Raw genomic sequence first — 20,836 nt, 5'->3', positions numbered from 1 at the left:
TCTATGTAAGACATCCTGTGCTTAGCACGTATATATCTGTCCTTAGCTGTGCTTATCTCATGTCCATATGCCAAAGGTGGAATTTGGACCTAGGTGACCCCATGTTTCTGATTCCACCAGGACAGTTGGGTATGTTAAAATCAGGCACACTTTGGAAACTTTTCAGCCTTTGGAGCTTGTGCAGTGAGAGTCTCCTTCCCCCTGAACACTACGAACAGATATGTAAACATGTTTGTAGAGAGACCACTGGAGACCACTTCCACCTTCACGTGAGTTCATAAATCAAATCCAAATATGTAGTACATCTGAGCCCTTTAGGAATCTAGTTGAAAAGCATCAATTTGTATCTGCTAAGCAGCTGCATAAAAGGGAGTGAAAAATGTTCCTGGACAGTCCTTGGACTTTGAAGAAACCATATCTTCATCACATTGACACACCATAAAATGTGTCATCACCCTGATTCTTGAAGCTTCCCCATCAAAGGGACCCTTTTAATTCACCAAAAGGATTAACATAAAAAACATGTGAAGTACCTCAGGCTCTACTGATTAATAAAGCTTTTTGCAGGTGAATCTTACATTTGTTTATCAGAAAATTTACAGTTGGATCACAGAAAGTTAGAAATTGCAATTTAGCCCTTCAGGAAACAGCACAAAACAGTTTATTATATTGCTTTCCTTCAGCATACCCTGCTTTCTGAGCTTTTCCACAGAGACTTATGGTGCAAGGAAACTGCTGGGTTCCTGAGGAATTTTGCCTTTTGTACTAACAAGTACGTCAAAGATCAATGTTGCAAAGAAAGCTGACAGGAGCTCCCTTAAGGAAAGTTTTAACATGGAAATTGCACTAGAAAGCCCGAAAGGTGGGATAAAGGTGGCAGATGGACACCTTAAACTGGTAAGGGAGAAAAACCTATGAAAGAAACATGCCCGGTGAACATGCTACCTGAATCTGCTTCATACTTTCATGAAGACAGAAATTCAGTATTTCTTCTTAACTAGCTCTGCAGCAGGCTGTTTCCAAGGATTCAAGCCCTGCTGATGTGATTCCTTTAAAGCTTACTTGGAAGAGCCCCAGATTTACCTGCATTCTTTCCCGAGGGTCCCAATTAGCCACGTGTCTCAAATAGTGGCACAAAGTGTGCTACCACAACGCTTGAGGAAAAACTGAAATATTCCAGGAAACAATTTGTTACACTACTGAACCCATACTGTTATCCAGTCTTAGAGTGCATTTAAGGATACTGCAGCTATATAATAAGCGTTATGGCCATGCGGTAGATGGCTACCATAACACTCAGAAAACAAAATCCTTTATGGAAAGAGGAAAAAAAAATTAGGAAGACTGTTTGAAAGCAAAAACTATTCAACTACTCACTGTTGAATGTTAAATTATCAAATTACATGACCAGCAACCAACCCAAATGTGAGCTTTTATCTTTTACTTGTGCAAAGAACAAGACTCTGAAATGGGTTTAAAATCAGATTCTAATGCCCATTCTCCCATTCAATAGGTCCTTATTGCAGCAAGAGTTCTACTGAAGTTGAAAGTTAGTCTGATGCATGTACTTATTTCATCAGTCAAAACTGGCATTTTTATTTAATTTTTAATTTAATCTTACTCTGGCTCCACAGTAACAATTTATTGCATTCAGCTCTATCTCACTAAAAATTTGACCAAGAAAAAGGTGGAAAAATCATCTGGAGAAAACAAATAGTTTCACTGTAGCAAAGTATTTCAATTTCTCAGTAGGGAAAAAAAAGATTTAACTACACTTGTCTTCTGAAGTAAAAAATACATCAAAAATAATTAAAACATTTTGGATTTGGATAACATTTATTTAGATCTGAATTTATTTTATTTTATTTTTTTATTTTAAATATTTTATCTGGCTGGTAGTGATTTACTGTTGATTTTTCTTCTTGAGAAGTGCTTGTCTGAAAACCTACCACTACACATCTAGTTGCAGCATCTGAGCATTTTGTCATGACCTTCTGATCTTAGGCCTGCCAAAGAATTATATCTGAAGTCAGAAAAGAAATCATGTGCTGAAAGTTGAATGCCCTATTCCATTTCATTCCCTTCCATTCCATTTCATTCCATTCTGTTCTGTTCTGTTCCCAGTCATGTTATAAAAGAGGACCTGGAGCATGATGCAAGCACCCAAGACATGGTAGAAAAACCTCCTGCACTGTACCTAAGCTTCTCCTCTTCCAAATACTTATATAAAATGATTAATAGGATGGAAGTAGCTGCGATAAAACAGTTATGCATTCTCTGTAAGATAGCATGCCAAGGAGAGACTAGAAAAGCTAGGACTCTTTTTGGTATACAAGAAGGCTGACAGCAGATATGGGTGAAGTTATATACCAAATGCCAAAACTGTGATATTCCAAATCTAGCAATACTGGACCAGGAAGGACTCACTGCAACTAGTTAGAGATCAATTTAGAACAAACAGGAGAAAATACTTTTTTAGCCATAAATAGTGAGGTCTTGGAACCATTTACGACAAGATGTCATGGATACAGATAGTACCAGCAGGTTAGGGGCTAGGCAAATTTATGGATAAATTCATTAATAGATACTGAAGGGAACAGACAGAGATGTCATCTTTGAAATTTCTAATCCAAAAACCGTGAACACTGAGGGATTACATGCAGAGTAGACCATGGATACTGGCCAGGCTTCTATGTTTTCTTACCCAGCATCTCCCCACGCCAACATCAGGACAGAATACTGACTACACAGGCTACCACAACCCAGCAGGGCATCTCCTGTGCTCTTATCCCATAGACTATCCCCTGGCTTCAGTTATCACTCCCACTAAAAAAGTGAGGTCTTACTACTTTGCTGGAGGGAAAAAAAATCTTTGTGGACCTTGAAACTGGTGATAAATGTAACTTTCAACTTCAGCTAGCAGGAAACCAAAATGTTTCTACTTTAATGAATAAATTTCATTAGTTGTCTCATGTACTTAAACAGCACGAAGTGTCACCAGCCCCACTCAATGCAGAACAGAGCCTTGATAAACCTGTAATTTCTCCCTTCCACATACCTACTACAGGGGAAGGAAGGAAAAGGAGCATCAAGGAAGATGAACACGTGACAAAGGCACAGAAAAACAGAGGGCATATCAGATACTTCCTTCTGCTGTTCCCTAATAAAATCTCTGCCATGCCCCGAAAGGTCTATTTCTAACATTACACACTGATTATAAAAGTGAACATTGCCATCAGCACAGGGCAGTGAAACGGTAAACATGGAGACTCAAAAGTCCTTTGCAATTTTGTACATAGCCATTAGGAAGGGTTACATCTCAAATAATCTAGCTTTCACCTGCATATGTGCTTTAATTCTGCCCTCTGAAATGTAAATTGAATTGAATTACAATTTAAATGTTTTTAGAATTTATTCAAACTCTCTAAAATCCTTACAGAAAATGTTGCAATTCAGAAGAGTTGTCATATATAAGATTTTTTTTAATTAAGATGGAAATAAAACAAAACTTCTCTTGTCATTTTTTAAAAGTGTTTATCTTACTAATGCATTCTGTCTACTAAAAAAAAAGTAGTTGTCTTTGTTACAACAATGACTTTTAAGGCTGTTAGAAGTATGGGAGGCAACATTTCCTAGAAGCCATCATTAGTTAAGGAAACCTGTGGAAACACTACGTGTCGGCTGGACTGTGGTATGAAGACCTACTTTGTAGAAACCCTCCTTATTTACTGCACAACTATTATATAAAGTAGTCTAGAACACACAGGCTAAAATGATCTCATTCAAAGACAATGCAGTTTTCTACAGTTGAATGTATCACTAGAAATAGAACCAGGAATCTAAAGATTTCAGATTTCATAGCATATTTAGAAAACAGTGAATGTGTCTTGGACACAGGTACCCTGAAAAGTATTTATGAGGTGAAGTGGGTGAACAACTCAACATGAGTTAGTGTGACGCTGCAGCAACACAGTCTAATTTGAACTTCTAATATGGGGAACGTGGAAAAAGAGAAGCAAAGGGTACAAAGCATTCCACTAAGACAAATACTGGAATCATGCATACAGTGAGGTATCAATGCTCGTAAAGAAAAGATACTGGAAGACAAGAGAAGATGCAGTAAAGAGTCCCAAAATTATCCAAGACAGGGGAAAAAAAGCCTCACAAAGGCAGAATCTAGGCTCAGAGAGTTGTGTACAATACACAACTACTGTACAACTGTTTATGTATAACTAGTGTGTGCAAGTTTGGACCACTGAAAACACCACTTACATTTGGTTCTTCTCAGTTTAATAACAGTTTTCAGCAAATAAGTGGAGTTTTCATTTCACAGAGGATTTTAAAATTTTAAAATTCAATTTTGTTGTGGTTGAAAAAGTAAACATAGTGACTGAAGGAAAGGAGTCTTGGGAGGGTGGGCTAAACAACACTGGGGTATGGAAGCCAACACTTGCAATGCTCAAGAACCCCTATATTCATCTTCAGTGTATTTAGATAGGCAACCTTCCATTAAATCAGACAAATTTGAGCAAATTAAACTACTAGCATGAAATATTGCAATTTTGAAAAATGCGTGTTTTACCACAGAAAATCTTTCTTCTGTAAATTTTCCAACTAGCCACAGTGGAAAACAGTCTTACACCAATAAATGCATCAATGTGTTTCTTGTTTCTTGGGCAGACAATCTGAATGGAAGTCATCAGACCAAGAAATAAGCAAGAAAATAGTTCTCTTCGACTATCAGGCAGGAGCACATACAAGGAAAACAAAAATATCCGCAGGAGAAGAAGCTGCCTGAGGGTAAGCCTCAGCTAAGAAGGGTAGCAAAGCCCTGGAGACAAAAAACTGGGACAAATCCAAGAAAAGCAACAACAGAGGTTTGGGTTGCATTGTTTTCTTTTTAAATCTGAGCTTCTGAAGCTGAAAAAGTAGATTTATAAGCAAAGGAAACCAAAAGAGTTATGTAGAGCTAGATTTCACCTTTCACAGCTGCTACATCAACGCCCCAGCTCAGGGTAATGCTCGCTGTAATGAGGCTATGCACCTGCGGAACATCTTTCACAAATGGAATTTCAGTATCCATAAAGCTAGACAAAGAAACCTGCTTGTAACAAACACACGAAGAATCCCCCACAGGGAGTTTAAAAAACAACAACACAAGCTCTGGAAAATTAGCCACGGCCATTTATTTTGTAAGGGAATTTGCTCAAATGAATATATAAAGGGGACTGAATGGGAAAGAACTGCTACAGCTATCGGTGCTCCTCATTCTTCTCCATACCAAATGTGAAAGCAAGAAGCCATGCTATCAGTGACAATCTACTGTGTAAGGAGACAAAGAAAAATTAAATTGTGAAGCTGATCTTCCACTAATACTGTTTGCCACAAGCTCTTTTTAGCTTTCATGATCTCAGGCACGCTTACAAGCTCTAACTGCAACACGCTGTGCTCGCAGGACAGAGATTCAGCAGGTGTCTCTCTAAGCCAGCGTACTAGACACCATTTCAGCACTATACACAGTTCAGGTCACAAAAATCAAAATGATGACTCATGGCTATCTATGAGGATATGGGAAGTGGGAGGGATGACCCCCTCTTTATCTGTCAAGAAGAATACAAGATCTGCAGAAGGCAAATCAAATAAACCGTGGAAAGAAAAAACACGGAAACAGGCGATATTTGTAAGAACTTTCATTGCAAGCCCTCTGATTTATTTTTCCAGACTTTTATGATACCTTGCAAGGTATGTGAGTTATGTGAATCTACCCTCTGAGGCATAATGTTGCATCTATACAGCCTGGATTTTGGTTGATAAAACAAAACTCAAGGCAAGACAAGTAAAAAGAAATTCAAACATCTGACGTGGACAAGTTGACAAATGTTTGACTTCACAAGTGTCACATCTTGCTAGCTGTCATTCCAAAACACATTTGCTTCAGCAACCACAACTGACTTTCAAAATAAGCTACATTTACATCTGGAGTGTTAAGCAAAGTTCATACAGGCTAGCGGACTCAGTATTACAATCTAAAAAAGCATATATAAAGCCTTTTTGGCTAGTGTGCAAATTTCCAGTGAAGATAGTTTTAAAAGAAGTGCAGTATCAGTCTTGAACTCACCTGCAAAGTTCCTGCCATATCTGAAGTAGCTATTTCTGCTACTTGGACCAGCTCTAGTCATGGAAATCTAAATCTAATGCTGCAAAAAGGAGATGACAATGTCTATTCTGAATACTTGCAGGAGGCATCCAGAAATAAAATTTAGCAATTTTCCACATCGGTGAGTTACTCAGTATGTAAAGAATTGATGGAGATATAAAAAGTAAACATATAAATAGACCTAGAGTCCTTACTCTGTAAAATTCTACCAAGTACATAGTGGAAAAGACTTAAAGAACCAAGACTTATTGTCATGTAAAAACATATGGTATGCATGATCCTTATACAGAGAAAAGTTGATTTTATTTGTATTTTTCCAAAACATAGGTATTTTTCTGGTAGGATATTGGCACAATTAAAGCCATTTGGTTTGTGATGCTGGTACACACTTTGTGTAATCTTTTCACTATATATTTTTTCCTATAGCCAAAAAGTCACCTCCAGCTTGAAATGAAAAGTTAAAAGAATGAAATATTTTGAAATATTAAAGAGAAGAAACTACCTCAGCCTAACAAGGGGAAAATGAACATGTTAGAGTGAAAAATAACATAAAATCTGTGTACATGGCACTAAAACACGCATAGACAAAACTTCGTTCATCTGTTTGACCAGTAATTTACTCTAGTTAATTTTCTCTTTTCCATCTGTGTAGACTTCCTCCTCTTAGAAGTCAGACCTGAAATTATTTTGGTAAACAACACAGCACACAAAGTCCATTGCCATCTTCCTTATGATGGTCAGCTTCTCATATAACAACTAAGGAAAAAATACTAACAAAAGTGCTGCTTGCTGGAAGACTGACCACAATTCAAGCTATTTGCCTTCCCTGAACGTCAGGTGCCTACTTCAACTCAAGACTTAGTTCATCAGTGTCTTCTAATGACAAAATCCCAGTGTTTACTGTGTCATCGTTTGCAAAATAATGAGGGAAGTCAGAATCACAGATTGCCCTCAACTTTAGGAGGATCCAAATCATACCTCTGGAGAATGACCTAATTTTCAGGCAAGGATTCTGGCCCTCACAGCCTGAGAATAAGAATAAATGGATTTAACATATTTCAAGCGATGACAGTGAAGGTGGAGGGCAACTGTTATCATCAAAACATGATTTTTGCACAGATTATACTACGGATTGGAGGACTTTAGCCTTGTGATCAGAGGACTTAAATGGGAAGGAAAAGAACTGAGTTGCAGATCCTCCTCCCTGGTCAGATGTTTTGTCTATTTACCTTTTAGACTAGAAGATAACTGGAAAAATACATATTTCCCATATGCGCACTGGAATATAGTTCAGATACAATTTCAACACAGTCGTGCAAGTGTGTCCAGATCCAGATATGTATCCATATGTATACACAGATATTTTCAGCTCAGAGACCTGGCCCAAGTCCTCACAGAATGATTAGCTCTAAGCTTTAGATTACCATGCAGAAGTAGTGGACTATTAGGTGTGACTACTAAGGTGTCTTTGGAATTTCTAGTGGAGCTCAGGAGGCTGGTGGCTGAGTTGCACCAGAGCCCAAAAGCAAGAGATGCTGCCCAGTCCAAGTTCTGCTAAATCAGTGGACAACGCAATTTTATCTATAGAGTATTTTTAAAGAGTGGAAAAATATCTTGTTAGTATAGGCAATTTAAGATTAGCAGACCAGAAGGTAGGTGTCCCAGAGTGTTTTCAAGGCTGTTAGGTTGGTTTTAGACACCCAAACGAAACTCAAGCTAGAGTTTTGGATCCCTTCCAAAAATCAATAGTATCAAGCACACCTCCAAGATTTATTTTAGCTTTATAGGTCTTTCAGGCTACAGAAAAATTCTCAACCCTATATAAAGTGCACATCATCTCTGCCCAGGAATCTCAAAATACATTATAACACATGTTTATTTAAGCTTCCCAGTTGTATTGTGAGACACTGAAGCCTTATTTCAGGCGGGCAGGGAAACACTAGGAGATCCGGACACACTTGCACAGCTGTGTTGAAATTGCATCTAAACTAGCAGATAAACATTCAGAGCTCCTCATTCACAGACACAGTTGTGCACCCTGGACATTTCCCAACAGCACATAGAGAGAACCTGTCTCCTAGCACACAATCTGTGCCTCAGTTTCCATGGAAACCCGGTTTCCTCAGTTTTCAGAAGAAACCAAGGCATAAAGGCTAGAATGAAGACATGATGTCTCTGGTTGAGACGTCTGAAGAAATCTAGACATTAAGGTGCAAATCTGCATGTAACTCATCTTTGCCTACATGCAGCCCAAGAAGCCAAGGGTATTGACTATTACCTTCATTTGAATGACCTTAATGTAAGACTTTAATAGCTAAAAGCAAAAACAAATGACCCCAAAGCAAAACAAAGAAATATTAAGCAGGAATTTGACAGTGAAAATATGAATGTCTCTCATTCTCCACTGAAATGTATTTTAGTGGACCTTGAGTGTTTGCTTTACACAAATGGTTATGCTGTTGCCTTAGAATATGGGCAGCAATGAAGAAAAGTTTATTAATAAATGCACTGTGACTGTACACCACAGTGTTGACAACAAGGTACTGATACTGAGGCTTTCCAGAAAGAGATACTTCACTGTGGAAAAGAAGATTTGTAGGGGAATACGCATACATCTTAATTTTGGTTAGGAGGAAAAGTAGGATTCATCTCAAAGTATTACACAAACGCTTAGCCAAGTTAAATAATTTGGGAATGCAGAAAGGGATCTTCTCTAAGCAAGAAATAGGACGTTTTGATCCTGTTTCCAAAATTTTATGCAGGCTGTGCCTGCAAAGACTGTTAGTAGGTGTTCTTTATTCATCATTTTCTCTCTTAACTTTAATTTTCTGTTACCTAAGAGATCCAAACTTGCTCACTCCCTTCATTTCAAATATACCAGCAAAAATGACCAAGAAGGTAAAACTGCAGATTTTCCTGCCACAAAAGATTAAGGATGCTCCCTGATATCTAAGGAGTAATGGGCTGCTCAGATGGGCAGAGGAAGGCCAAGGGCTGCACAGCTAATGACTTCACACTGCACAAGAGTGAAGCTGCACCTCAGATTTAGCACTGGATCAAATATTACTTTAAGATAAGTCATACTTCATTTCCCTCACAACACAATGCATGAACAGAAAACAAAACCCCAGAACAGCCTTTTGCAAAGCACTGAGTTTTTAAAATACACCTTTCTAAAAAACACAATTTACAATTTTAAATTTTAAAGTGTGACAACAAAAATTAGGTTCTTTGCAAATCTTAAGCTTACTACAGTATTTTACATGAGTAATAAAAAATATGAGTTCATCTCATATGTTAATGAATTTAAAAGAGTTTATTTTTATATAGTCAGTGAGAAAATATTTGTAACTCCTCAAACCATATTTTATAAATATATTACAATGTCAGGTACTCTATTTGGTTTTTCTAATGATACTCATCAAATAAATATTAGTATCTTCCAAATACAAGTATCATTGCTTTCTTGTATATAGAAAAAAATTTGTTTAAATTATTTAGTTTCCATCTGAACTGGAAGATTATCATCTGTTAGCATGATCTACATAGCTCCAGAAAGCTATTGCACTGATGAAAACAGGGTAGGAACTTTAAAACAGAGGATAACTCTAGTGAAAATGAACAGTTTAGGTGCCAGACTGCCTAATGGGCTAGGCATACTATTTTTTGATATCTTTGGAAAGGTTGTGTGCCTGAAAAATGTCCAAGAACCTTTGTGAGTTTTGCCCATAGTTACTGCAGGATGCATTTTCAATGAAACCTCCACCCGTCTTCTATAACACACCTGGAAATGCAGGTTGCAATGGTAGCAAAGCTAGTCTGTACCCCACCTTTTAGCAAGATACACAGAGGCAGAATATTAATTTGCCCATAATACCACAGAATCACAGAATCATAGAATATCTCAAGTTTGAAGGGACCCATAAGGATCATCGAGTCCAACTCCCTGCTCCTCACAGGACCACATGTATACAATATGCATACCATATGCATACGGAAATTCCACAATATTGAAATAGTGTGTGTTCAGTAGGGTTAGGCCGGGCAAATATGCAATAGTAAACAACAGTAATCCAAAAAAGAAATGTTCACTATTTGAACAATAGGCTCTACTGCAAGACAGTCCTTGACATCCTTGATCATAAGGCGGTTGGTTGCCTGTCTCCCTCCTTACTACTCATATGACTCTTCCTCCACTACACTTTGCTAGAAAACTCTCCCTTTTCTTTTCATCCTAACTTCTTCTATGGCTAACATTTTCTAGTAATGGCTATTTAGGAAAGCCTTCTGAGTTCAGATCAGGACTTTCCCCTTTCTCCTTCCCCAGCTAGGTACCTATTTCAACCACCATTTTTAAGCTTCTCTGAAGCATAAATTCATACACATGAAAAAATAAAAATAGACTTTTTTCCTTACGGTGGGACAAGTCATATTTGTCCAGATTTTCATTATAATCCTTTCTCATATAAACCAGAAATGAAATCACAAAACTTCTCCATGTTACTCAAGCCTTTTTTGTGAAATGCACAGAACCACTACGTAATTTTATCTTTAAGTTATAGCTAGAGAGTTTTCTAGAACAAAGTTGCATGAAAACACAAATAATTTGGAATGCAAGAGTTATTTCTCATTTAAAGGTGCTCTTGCAGCTCAAGGGAAGCCAACTTATTATTAGAAAAGTCATCACTAATATTTGCTTATTAAAACCTTGCCCAAAGATTGATTGTGTAGCATGCCTAGAGAAAATCATGACATCCCAGGGGTATGCTAGTCTCTGAACAATGACACTGTTGATGTCATTCACTGGCACCTTCCTTGTGGCATCACTGGAGGATGTATTGCGTCATACTCTTTTCAGGATTCAGGTCTTAATTAACACTTTGAGTCATATTAGCCCCAACGGTAAAACCCTCTGTGCAGTCATTAGTAACAGTTCCATTCACTCCTGATTTCAGAGAACTCCACTCCTGATTTCAGAGAAAATGTGACCCAGCAGATTTAAGAAGACTGAAATTTCAGATAAATAATTCAGCTTCACTACATAAAGTTTACAAAATGCCCGCATAAAGATAGTCCTTGAAAAAACAGTAGAGAGAAATACATATAGAAGGTGAAGAAATTATCTTAGTAGAAAGTAATAGTTTAGATGCAGGAGATAAGAAGTGAGTGTCTCCTGTGTATAAAAATAATCTAGAGGAAGGTTTAAAATCAGAAGTCACTGAAAGCTCTGATATAAATCCGGGATAACTACATATAGAAAAGCCAGTATAAATATCTGAGCCATTAGGAGCTCTTAAGGTCAGGTGATAGCACAAGAGAAACCAACATGAAGTGATCCAAAATTAATAACCATGTAGAATATGAGTCAGCAAAGAGATCCGACTAGGACTGAGATTAATAAAAGGGTATTTTTCCCCTTGAGTAATGCTTTTCAGGCCTTTTCCTCTTTTCTTTTTTTTAGTCAGACTAAGCCCCTGGGTATATGAATATACATCAGAAATACTTTTTTTACAGAAACAACAACAGAATTCCCCAGAAGAGCTAACCTTGATAATGGTTGAGAAAAATGTCTAAATCAGAAATGAGAAGCTAAATCAAACAATGAAAATAATATTAAAAAGTTTAATCAACTTAATAGTAATAAAAATAATACTAAAAAGCTTAAGTCAGTTTTACTAATTTGAGAGGTTATACTCATTTTTGAATGCATTGGCTTTGGCTGTGTCTGGCATTTGATAGAAAAGGAAAAGCAAGTTTTCTCAGGAACCATCTATGACCAGCCACCTCTAAAAAGCTGTTCTGAAGAAAGTGGGTTTGATAAATTTTTGTTTTTAAAATGTATGTAGATTTAAAAAAAAAAAATATATATATATATATCAAATTAGGACATAAAAAGTACACAAAGTTCACAGAAATTTTCGGCAAGGCAAACATCTGAAACCCGACAACGTCTGTAAGACAGCTCTGTCCTTGAACTGGAGTAAAGGAATGTTTCAATAGGTCATTTCAATCACTTTGCTGCAAAAATGAACTAATGTATGTGTTGTAATCATGTAATTAATGTTTGTAAATTCTGGTGATTCACAGGCAATAAAAACAAAAAAGTAATTAAAAAAAATTTAGGGATGTTCCAATACCGAAGAGAAGCATCATTGATAAGTATTTAAAGGATGGCAAATCAAATACAGTTGTGTGAAGTGGGGGGGGGCTACGTTATTGCCACCTGTTTGGGGAGGAATGTCACTCCACATGAAGTGGCAAGATTGATAAAGATGTCATGTAGAAGTCTTGCTGACACACATCCTGAAATGATGATATGCAGCTAAAAATAATAATTCTTGTTCATTTACTGCAGCTCTGGCAGCAATTACAACCCCAAGCATTAAAGACATCATGAGCTGCATCCTCCAAAACAATAAAATTGGTTTTAAAGTCATAAATCTTTAGCCACTAATACATCTGGAGGACTTTTCATTTGCCGTCAAGTTGTATTGACTTGATCATTTAAAATTATATGAGAAGTTCTGAAGAACTTTTTCTATAAAAAAAAGAGCAAGTGGACTGAAGGAACATCTTTCCCCTAATTTAATCTTCTTTTACGTCAGGGAACTGAATTGTATTAACCTTTTCAAAAGTGACCATGGACTTGCCTAAAATGAGGTAGGTACCCTTCTTCTTCCACATTCACAGAAAAACTGTTCTGGAATCTTTTCTAAAGTAAGCATGAGATACTTATTTAATTTTCTTAAAGTTTTAAGACCAAACCACCACAGACACACACAACCCCCTACATTAATCTCGAGTCTCAAGAAAATATAACTTAAAAACATCAGACTTACATGAGTTGATGGGAAAATGGTGGAAGAACTGGTGTGTTCACAAAGGTCTGCAAATGACTTATAATATTTCGCAATAATAATACAAAGTCCACAGAGTGCTACATAAACACATGTCCACCAAGTTAAAACAGGAAAACAAACCAAAAAATCCTATCATCTATTTTACAGTCATTTGACTGAAGGAGAGAATCTTTGGCCCAGATAACACTGATGTACATTGCATGTTAGGGAAGCTATAGGAACCGGAGGAGTGAACTCCTGCTAAGAACAAAAGGCAGGAAAATGGGTACCTCCTGTGGTACCTAGGCACAGACAACGGACTAAGCAAAATCTCCTTGCCTGCAAGAAGGCTAGTCCTCAGGATAGTGTGCAGCAGCAGTTTCACTCTCGGACTGATTCTTAGCTGCATGAAACTGTACTGATAAAAGGACTGCTTGGGTGGGACTCATCTCCCCCATCTTTACACATCTACAGTATAGACATTTCCATTGAGGCTCCTCTGACAGAGAAAACGGGAAGTTCTTCTGGGCTATAGTTCATCCCATTTTAAAGTCTTATTCAGAACATGCCAGGTCAACTCTGACTGAGAAATGCCTGTTTTATTCCACTTGAACAAAAAAGGAACTTAGGACGACCAGCTGAATAGATGTCTACAGTCAGGTGAATTAATCCCTCTTTCTTCTCTCTTTCACTTTAAATGACAGGTCCAAACTCATCTGCAAGTCTATGTGGATATGTAAATGCTCAGGGAATCCCAGTCTGCTATGCCATCCTTTAAACCTACTTCTAATAGCTCTACTCTGTAAAAAGCGTGTTTATGAATTCATCCAGATCCCCCTGCGCATGTTTGGTCAGTATCTTCTGAAAAGCACTCTGAACTCTTATATAAAAGAGTGATGTGAGTAGGAATCATACAAAGTAATTACCCAGGTTTGGTGTCTTACGGGGTAGAAGAGAAAGGGACTGATGGCAAAAGGACTTTAAAGAAGTATCTACTTCTTATTTAAACCATAAAGAATTGTGAGGTTACAATGTAGCATGATCGTCACACTAATAGTTCAGGAATAACTTTGCTGATATGAAACATGATTGAAATACAGATTAAATTAAGATGTCAGAAATAGAATAGGTATGGAAATTAATCTGATTCACACATGGCTACATTTCTTGAAGGAGAAGAATTAGTTGCTACCATCAAGAAAGACTGAGTAACTAAAAATGATGAAGAGACCAAATATCAACAGATGTAGTTAGCAATAATACCAAAATGAACATCATGACTTCAAAGATACCATTACTTTTAAATCACATTTAAAAAAAGCTCTTATTCTTGTTTCCCCAAGAGGACTACTGACTGTAGAGTACAGTGATCTTCAAGTCATAAACATTCATGTGCGTCACTTAGAGGAATATTTTCCAATCTATTTATAAGTTGATTTGTTACTTGGCCATGTTCCTAATCTGTCCGTCAATATTATAAGCATCTGCCCCATGCCAACAAATAATGAGTTCATTTTCTACCATGAAGTCACGAGCCATTTTTCTACATGTCATGTCCTGTACACATCAGGCTGACAGTGCCCGTAAGTGTATAGGCAGCAAAAATAACAATAAAAGCATGTTTCAATAATAAATAAAGGGGTTTTTAAATGCTAAATAGATAACCTAACCCATTAGTACTCACCACCAAGGCTTTAGACCTGTTACTCAAAAGTTTTTCAATGTCTCTCGCTGCAATTTCCACTAGCTGACGAGGGTTGTTGGCTTCTACAGTATACAAATTTCTGTTTTTCAAGTAAATCTGCAAGAGGAAAAAATGGAAATAAATCAAAATGGCAACAGACATTTAAAATAACCAAAGTGACTTGACAGAACAGGCATCAAGATGTCCTCTGTTCTTACTGGAGAGCTTCAGAAAGACTATTGCTAGGAAAATCCAAACGTGCCTTGTGAAAGCAATACTTCACCTTTTTGTCTGAGAGGTAGATGGTGTCACTAAAAATCATTCAATAAATCTTCAAAACTGACCGTTTCTAGTGATGGACTGTTCAACTGCTAAATGCTCAAGGAATCTGATTCCCATAGAGTGCTGAGAGAAAAGTAAAATGGAGATCTTTTAAAATGACTGAAGTTGAAATCAAATAGTTATTGCTGAATTTAATTCTTCCTTGAATGCTGACCAACAAACATACTGTTTGCAGTAAATCACTTAAGTTACGCTAATGTAATCAGTTTAGTCCCTTATCTACTTATTCATATTATAGTGTTAGTATTCATGAGGAAAGAAGAGGAAGAGGAAGAAAACAAATAAGAAAAGATGAAAAAATGGAAAAGAAAAGAAAAAGAGGAAATGGGGAAAAAAATGAAAGGGGAAAAAAGATGGGGAAGAGGGGAAAGGAACCATAATGATGTTTCTCCTCTATCATGACTAAAGGTTATCTCTGGTGAGGAGCCATTAACTGAACACGTATATAAAGGAAATAATTTGATTTGTTAAACAAAGCCACTACAATTAAATGCATGCAACCACAAGAAGTAAAGAAAAGTAGCAAGAAATCCATTTGCTTCTCTCTGTCCTACTAGAACTGGATAAAGAAAAATTGCATTATTTGAGGGGAAAAAAAAAGGAAAAAAATAGTGGATACCTTATGGCTAGATGGGCAAATGGGGAAAACTAATTTATGCAACCAACAGATGGCCTGAGTTTACTCAAGTACTCTGCCTCTCCGCAACACTGCCTGGTGGGGGCTGTGCTGTCTCCCGGGGAGTAATTCCAGGCACAGGCAGGAACGGGTCCAGCGCTAATGCACTGGCTGCCATCCAGCACAAGCACCGAGAAACTGCAGACCAGACTGAGTCTACCAGCCCCGCCAGGTTTCTCAGGTTAAAGCTATGGACACCTTAAAGAAACTCACCAAAATATGTCTCTGATGCTTGTAGCTGATGGGTATTTATCACAAATAAATTTCTGACAACTACAGTTATAGCTGCAAATTTTTATTGGGCATGTCTCATAAGCTGTCAAAGGTTTTCACCACTTTTGAATTTCACAACACTTATGCTGGGTTTTGTTTTTTTTCCTTCAGAAGCACAGTCTTTCCTTTCCAACAGTAACTAAGTAATTGGAATATGCTTTAATTCTTCATATAGTAGCAATTATTTTAAAAAATCAGTGCATCATGAGCAGAAAACCACTACAAAAGAAGACAGTTTCTAAAGAACTCAGATTATAGTTTGGATATTTTTGAGGTGCTTGATTTTCAAAATTGCCACACAGAAAGTCTATCTCAGGTATAACCCAAAATCTCTTTCTTTTTTTTTTTTTTTGAGGAAGGATCTTAATAGTAGAAATGATCTATAGGCCAATTAAAAATCAAAAAAATCAGAAATAAAGAAATTTTATCCTACAACTGATCGATACAGATTTTCTTACATTTGTCCGTGAAACACAGAAAATTCACACAGTCAGCAGTGGGATTTGGAGTTAAATTGACAGTAGTGACAAGAAGAGCCTTACAGTCCTACAGGAATGGCAAGAGTAGAAATTGGTTTTATAGATCCAGATGGTTTGAATCAAGAATGGACATTTCAGAGGAGCATCTAAATTGGAGTAACCATCAAATCTGGCAAAACTCTCAGGTTTTCCCATCATCAGCAAATATTCACCCTGATCACATAAGGAACAGACACTGGAATATGGGTGTTACCAGGTGTTCACGACTTATTGTTTGAAGAGAAATGTAGTGCCAAATTCTTTAAACTTCATTCGTGACTGTGTGAAGTACACCTGAATCAAAAGTTACTAAATTTATAGAAGAATGGTCACAAGATTTTGCAAATAGCCTAGAAAAAAGTAGAATTACTTTCATGGAACTTTTTTAACAATCGTTTTAAAGCATTCATTTATTTTACTTGTGAAAATGTTTCCTTTGCTTTGTTCAATTTTTTCCTGGTTTCTCTTTTTTTCAGATTTGTACGTGCAATTGCTTTTCATTTGCTACTCAACAGTGAAAGGAATAAGAAAATTTAAAGTTAATCCCTTTTTATTTGGGAGTTTCAATTAGGCAAAAACATCTTAAAATTTGGAGAAAGCAGTAGTTCATTGCAAAAATGCCATTTCATTGTAACTGAATTTTTCACTCGATATTATAAACAAACATTAAGACGGCGACAAGCAAAGAAAATACACAGTAGCATCACAGGCAAGTATGTGCTCAAGTAATGCAGGTTTGGAGCAGACGGATGATAGGGATGACTTGGAGACCTCACTGCCCAGCTAGACAAGGGCGAGCGCTGTAGTGCTGATTCTTTGACATCTTTAAGCACTCCGTGAAATATGTTTTCTAACAGGCTGTGATCTAACACCTTCAGCAGAAGTTAAGGTGATGGTGCACTGCATCCACACAACCATGATTTTGCACCCCATCAACCAGAAACACAATACAAATAATTCACTGGAATTAATTTTTCACTATAAAGCGAAGTTACAGTAAACCATACTAGTAAGGGTTTGAGAACCTGGATGGAAAATTTGCACTTTCATCCCTGTATCTAATTCATTCTTATAGCAAACATATGGTCCCATAAACCCAAATTTGAAAGCATGCAAATTTTTCACAGACTCCATTCCTTTAGGGAATTTGTTCCCATACCGCCAAGCTTGAATGGTTTGAAAACTGCAGACTATCAAAGTGTGGTCTAGTAGGTACATTTGTAGGAAAAAAAGGAACATTTTCATTTTTCTTCTCCAGCACCAGCTATAGGAATAGTTCAAAAGCCTGAATCGTTTAACATGGAGATCACCACCAGAAGAGACAGGAGTCCTACTCATACTTCAACTTAAAACATTTATAACAGGAATTGTGAGTTCCACCACTGAGAAAGCCTGACTCCAAGGCTGGCTTTACAAACTGTTATCTGTCAGTGATTAAAAAAATAAAATTCAAACCAACCCCTCCAAAAAAACCCTTTGAGTTTTGCACTAGATCCCACAAAGAGTTGAGTCAGTGATTCTTTCTCCTCCTCTTTGCTTTACCCCATGTCAGGGCTCAGAACACCTATTTCCCCTGCTTCTACCGCTGGTGGAAGAATTAGCCCACAAGCTCCTAAACAAAAGGCATATAGAAATAACTCAGAACGTCATACACTTCTTTATTTTCCTGAAGTGTGAGACCCATCTCAACCACCAAGGATCAGTGTAAAAAATATTCACTAATTATTTAAGAGGCTCATACATAATTTATTTTTGCCTGCTCCCCTTTTCTTTAATTCAGCCGTAGCACTGCAGCAGTTCAGCACACCAGCACACAGGGAAAAGATACATGCTTCAGGATTTGGCAGCTTGTGACAAACTTTTCCTTCTCCAAGCCTCCCACCTAGCAGTCAAACACCATTAGCAAAAGCTCATCTCAGATAGCCATAAAGGGTCTTATCGGCAAAGGTGTGCTCATTCATCTTTCAAAATGCAATCTGGCAGGCTCCATGGCTTGTTAAGAAGAGCTAATTTGAATACCTTTTATTAAATTGCTTTGACCGAGTGAATGCAAGTTTCAGTTGGCTTTTACATCTAAAATTGGTTTTAGTACTTTAATCACAAATGTTTTGCTAAAAGCTCTCCAAATTGTCAGTAAAACCCCACCATTTCTCACAGAAAAAAGCCTCATTGCATGACTAAGTAAAATCTGTAAGGTCACAGCACAAAAAATACTTTAATTTTTCTCTGAAGTCAATAGCCATGCACTTTTCTATTCAGGCAAGAATGTATTAAAACTGCTTCCTAAATGCTGACTATTTATTCTTGTATAATGAACTGCAAGGTTTTAGGGGAGAGAATATGATGGGAGTCACATTAGTATGAAACAACACAAGAAGGACAATAGTTAAATGTGGTTAAGATTAGAAAAACTGCCAGCTCCTCAGCAGAACATGCTCCTCTCCAATCAGTCTTCAAGGACATGTTTATAAATCTCTCACAAAGAGACATTCTCCTTGCTTTCTATAAGACTTGTGAGGGAAAGTCAAACATTTCTGTACAAACTGAACGAGAATGAAAGATGTGCCCTTATTGCATGACTCTTGCTACATTGTGGCGGGCATTTGGGCCCACTGTAACATTGAAATTTTATTTAAATGGCCCTCGTGCTTTATTACACTCAGAAAAACTTCCTGAGAGTAATAAATTATCTGTGCTTTGGTTCTGTGGTCTTGGCACTGTTTACACAGACTACCCATATAACAAGGAATAATAATTCATGTTGAATTATTCTAAACTACAATAGAATTCCTTTGCCTCTTTGTTTGTTAGTTTGTTTGTCTATTTGTTTTGAAACTGTCAGACTCCCAGTTTAAGAAACAATGGAGCCTTCTCTTCAGGCAGCGGTAACCTGGCTGAGGGCCCAAACATAGGACATGAACACGGCAATCTCAGTTCTATCACTGAGTACTTTCACGGACATAGAAGTCATATGATCTTCAGAAGTTCAAACCCAGAATTTCAAAAGTTAACCAAAAACACTCTATCTTTTCCTATCTAGAAATATGCTTTGGAACAGAGAAACAAAATCACTCCACAATTCCAGTAATACCAATCCATACAAGATAAATATATCGATGTTTTTATTGTTTCAGTACTGCTTTCAAAACCACTTAGCTCAGCTAGGCTGATGGGACACCTCTGTCAAGGATCAATGCTTTATAATCAGTCTAGAACAGCTGGAGAGTATCATGATGGTAAAACTACTGCTCAAAGATACTACCGAGATTGGGACCCCAAATCAACCAAAACTTTGTGGTGGGTCTTCCTCCATCTTTTCTGCAAGTGACAACACCAAAATACTAGGAGTGCTTGTGAAATCTGGAGCTAGGTTTTACAAGCTTATATACTAAAGTCATTAACTTATTAAATAAATTAAAAAAACAAACACCTCAGAACAGAGCAAAACTGGTATAAAGCTTTGGAAAATTAATCCCGCCCACACCCTGGTTTTGGAGAAACAGCTGGTTCCCCCTGGTCCTTCCAAAAAGTCTCCTGCTTTCTATCACCATGGAGCTCTAATAGGCCTTAATGACCACGACCTGCCTCACCGGGAACCTCCGCCTGCACCCCTGCCCACGGGCTCCATTTCAGCCCAGTCCTCAGATAGGGGAAAGGTATGCCTGTCTCCAGCCCTACCCCTTCAATGGACCTTGACCCTATGCCATAGTTAGCCCGTCTCCTAAATGGACCCCTCAGACGTACGTTAAATCTTTTCTGCAGTCCTGTCTCTTGGATGGACATTGGACCCACACTATAGCCTTGTCTCCAACCTGGCCCTGGCCCCATCTCCTTTTACTCCTGACTGGAGGCCCTGGGTGAAACCTAGACTTGGTTCATTGTTCGTCATGTCTGAGACTGCTGACAGACCCCATTATCAACATCCAGTTCCCTTAAAACTGTGCAGTCAGAGTTCAAAACTCCCCTCTATCCCCGACTCAGGTTGAAGCTACACAAAGGAAACTACATTATCTTGGCATTAACTGCCCAGAACTAGAAGAATTGGGGAATATTTTTCACAGGTGCTTGCATGACCTGTTCTGATGCCACGTTCAGAGCCAGCACTTCTGCAACAGACACCTCATGCACCAGCAACCCCAGATTATTTATTAGCTGCAGCACAGTATGTCAACAATGCAGAGAAATAGCTTAAGTACAGAGCTGCCCTCAAAGTAAAAAAGCATTCAGAGCCTTGATTGCTGGGAATTAAGTTGCAGAAGTACCCTGGTGTCTGCAGGACACTGGTGGGGTCCAGCCTAGCCAACAGGTTCAAGATAACTTCTGAAGTCCCATCCAAGGAGTACTGCT

General features: G+C 37.7%; 1 protein-coding gene across 4 annotated transcripts in view; it reads right to left on the bottom strand.

Moving 5' to 3' along the window:
* Nucleotides 1-20,836, bottom strand: part of CACNA2D1 (calcium voltage-gated channel auxiliary subunit alpha2delta 1) — a 434,233-nt gene that overhangs the window by 345,029 nt on the left and 68,368 nt on the right. For all 4 annotated transcript variants that reach the window (XM_059817310.1, XM_059817312.1, XM_059817311.1 and 1 more), the window contains exon 3: nucleotides 14,681-14,797. In XM_059817310.1, the coding sequence (XP_059673293.1) occupies nucleotides 14,681-14,797 (117 nt within the window). The remainder of the gene's footprint in view (nucleotides 1-14,680; nucleotides 14,798-20,836) is intronic.

Source organism: Gavia stellata, chromosome 4 (assembly GCF_030936135.1).
Source record: "Gavia stellata isolate bGavSte3 chromosome 4, bGavSte3.hap2, whole genome shotgun sequence".
NCBI classification, from domain to species: domain Eukaryota; kingdom Metazoa; phylum Chordata; class Aves; order Gaviiformes; family Gaviidae; genus Gavia; species Gavia stellata.
Note: the sequence above shows the minus strand (reverse complement) of the source record. Positions and strands in the feature narration are given on the sequence as shown.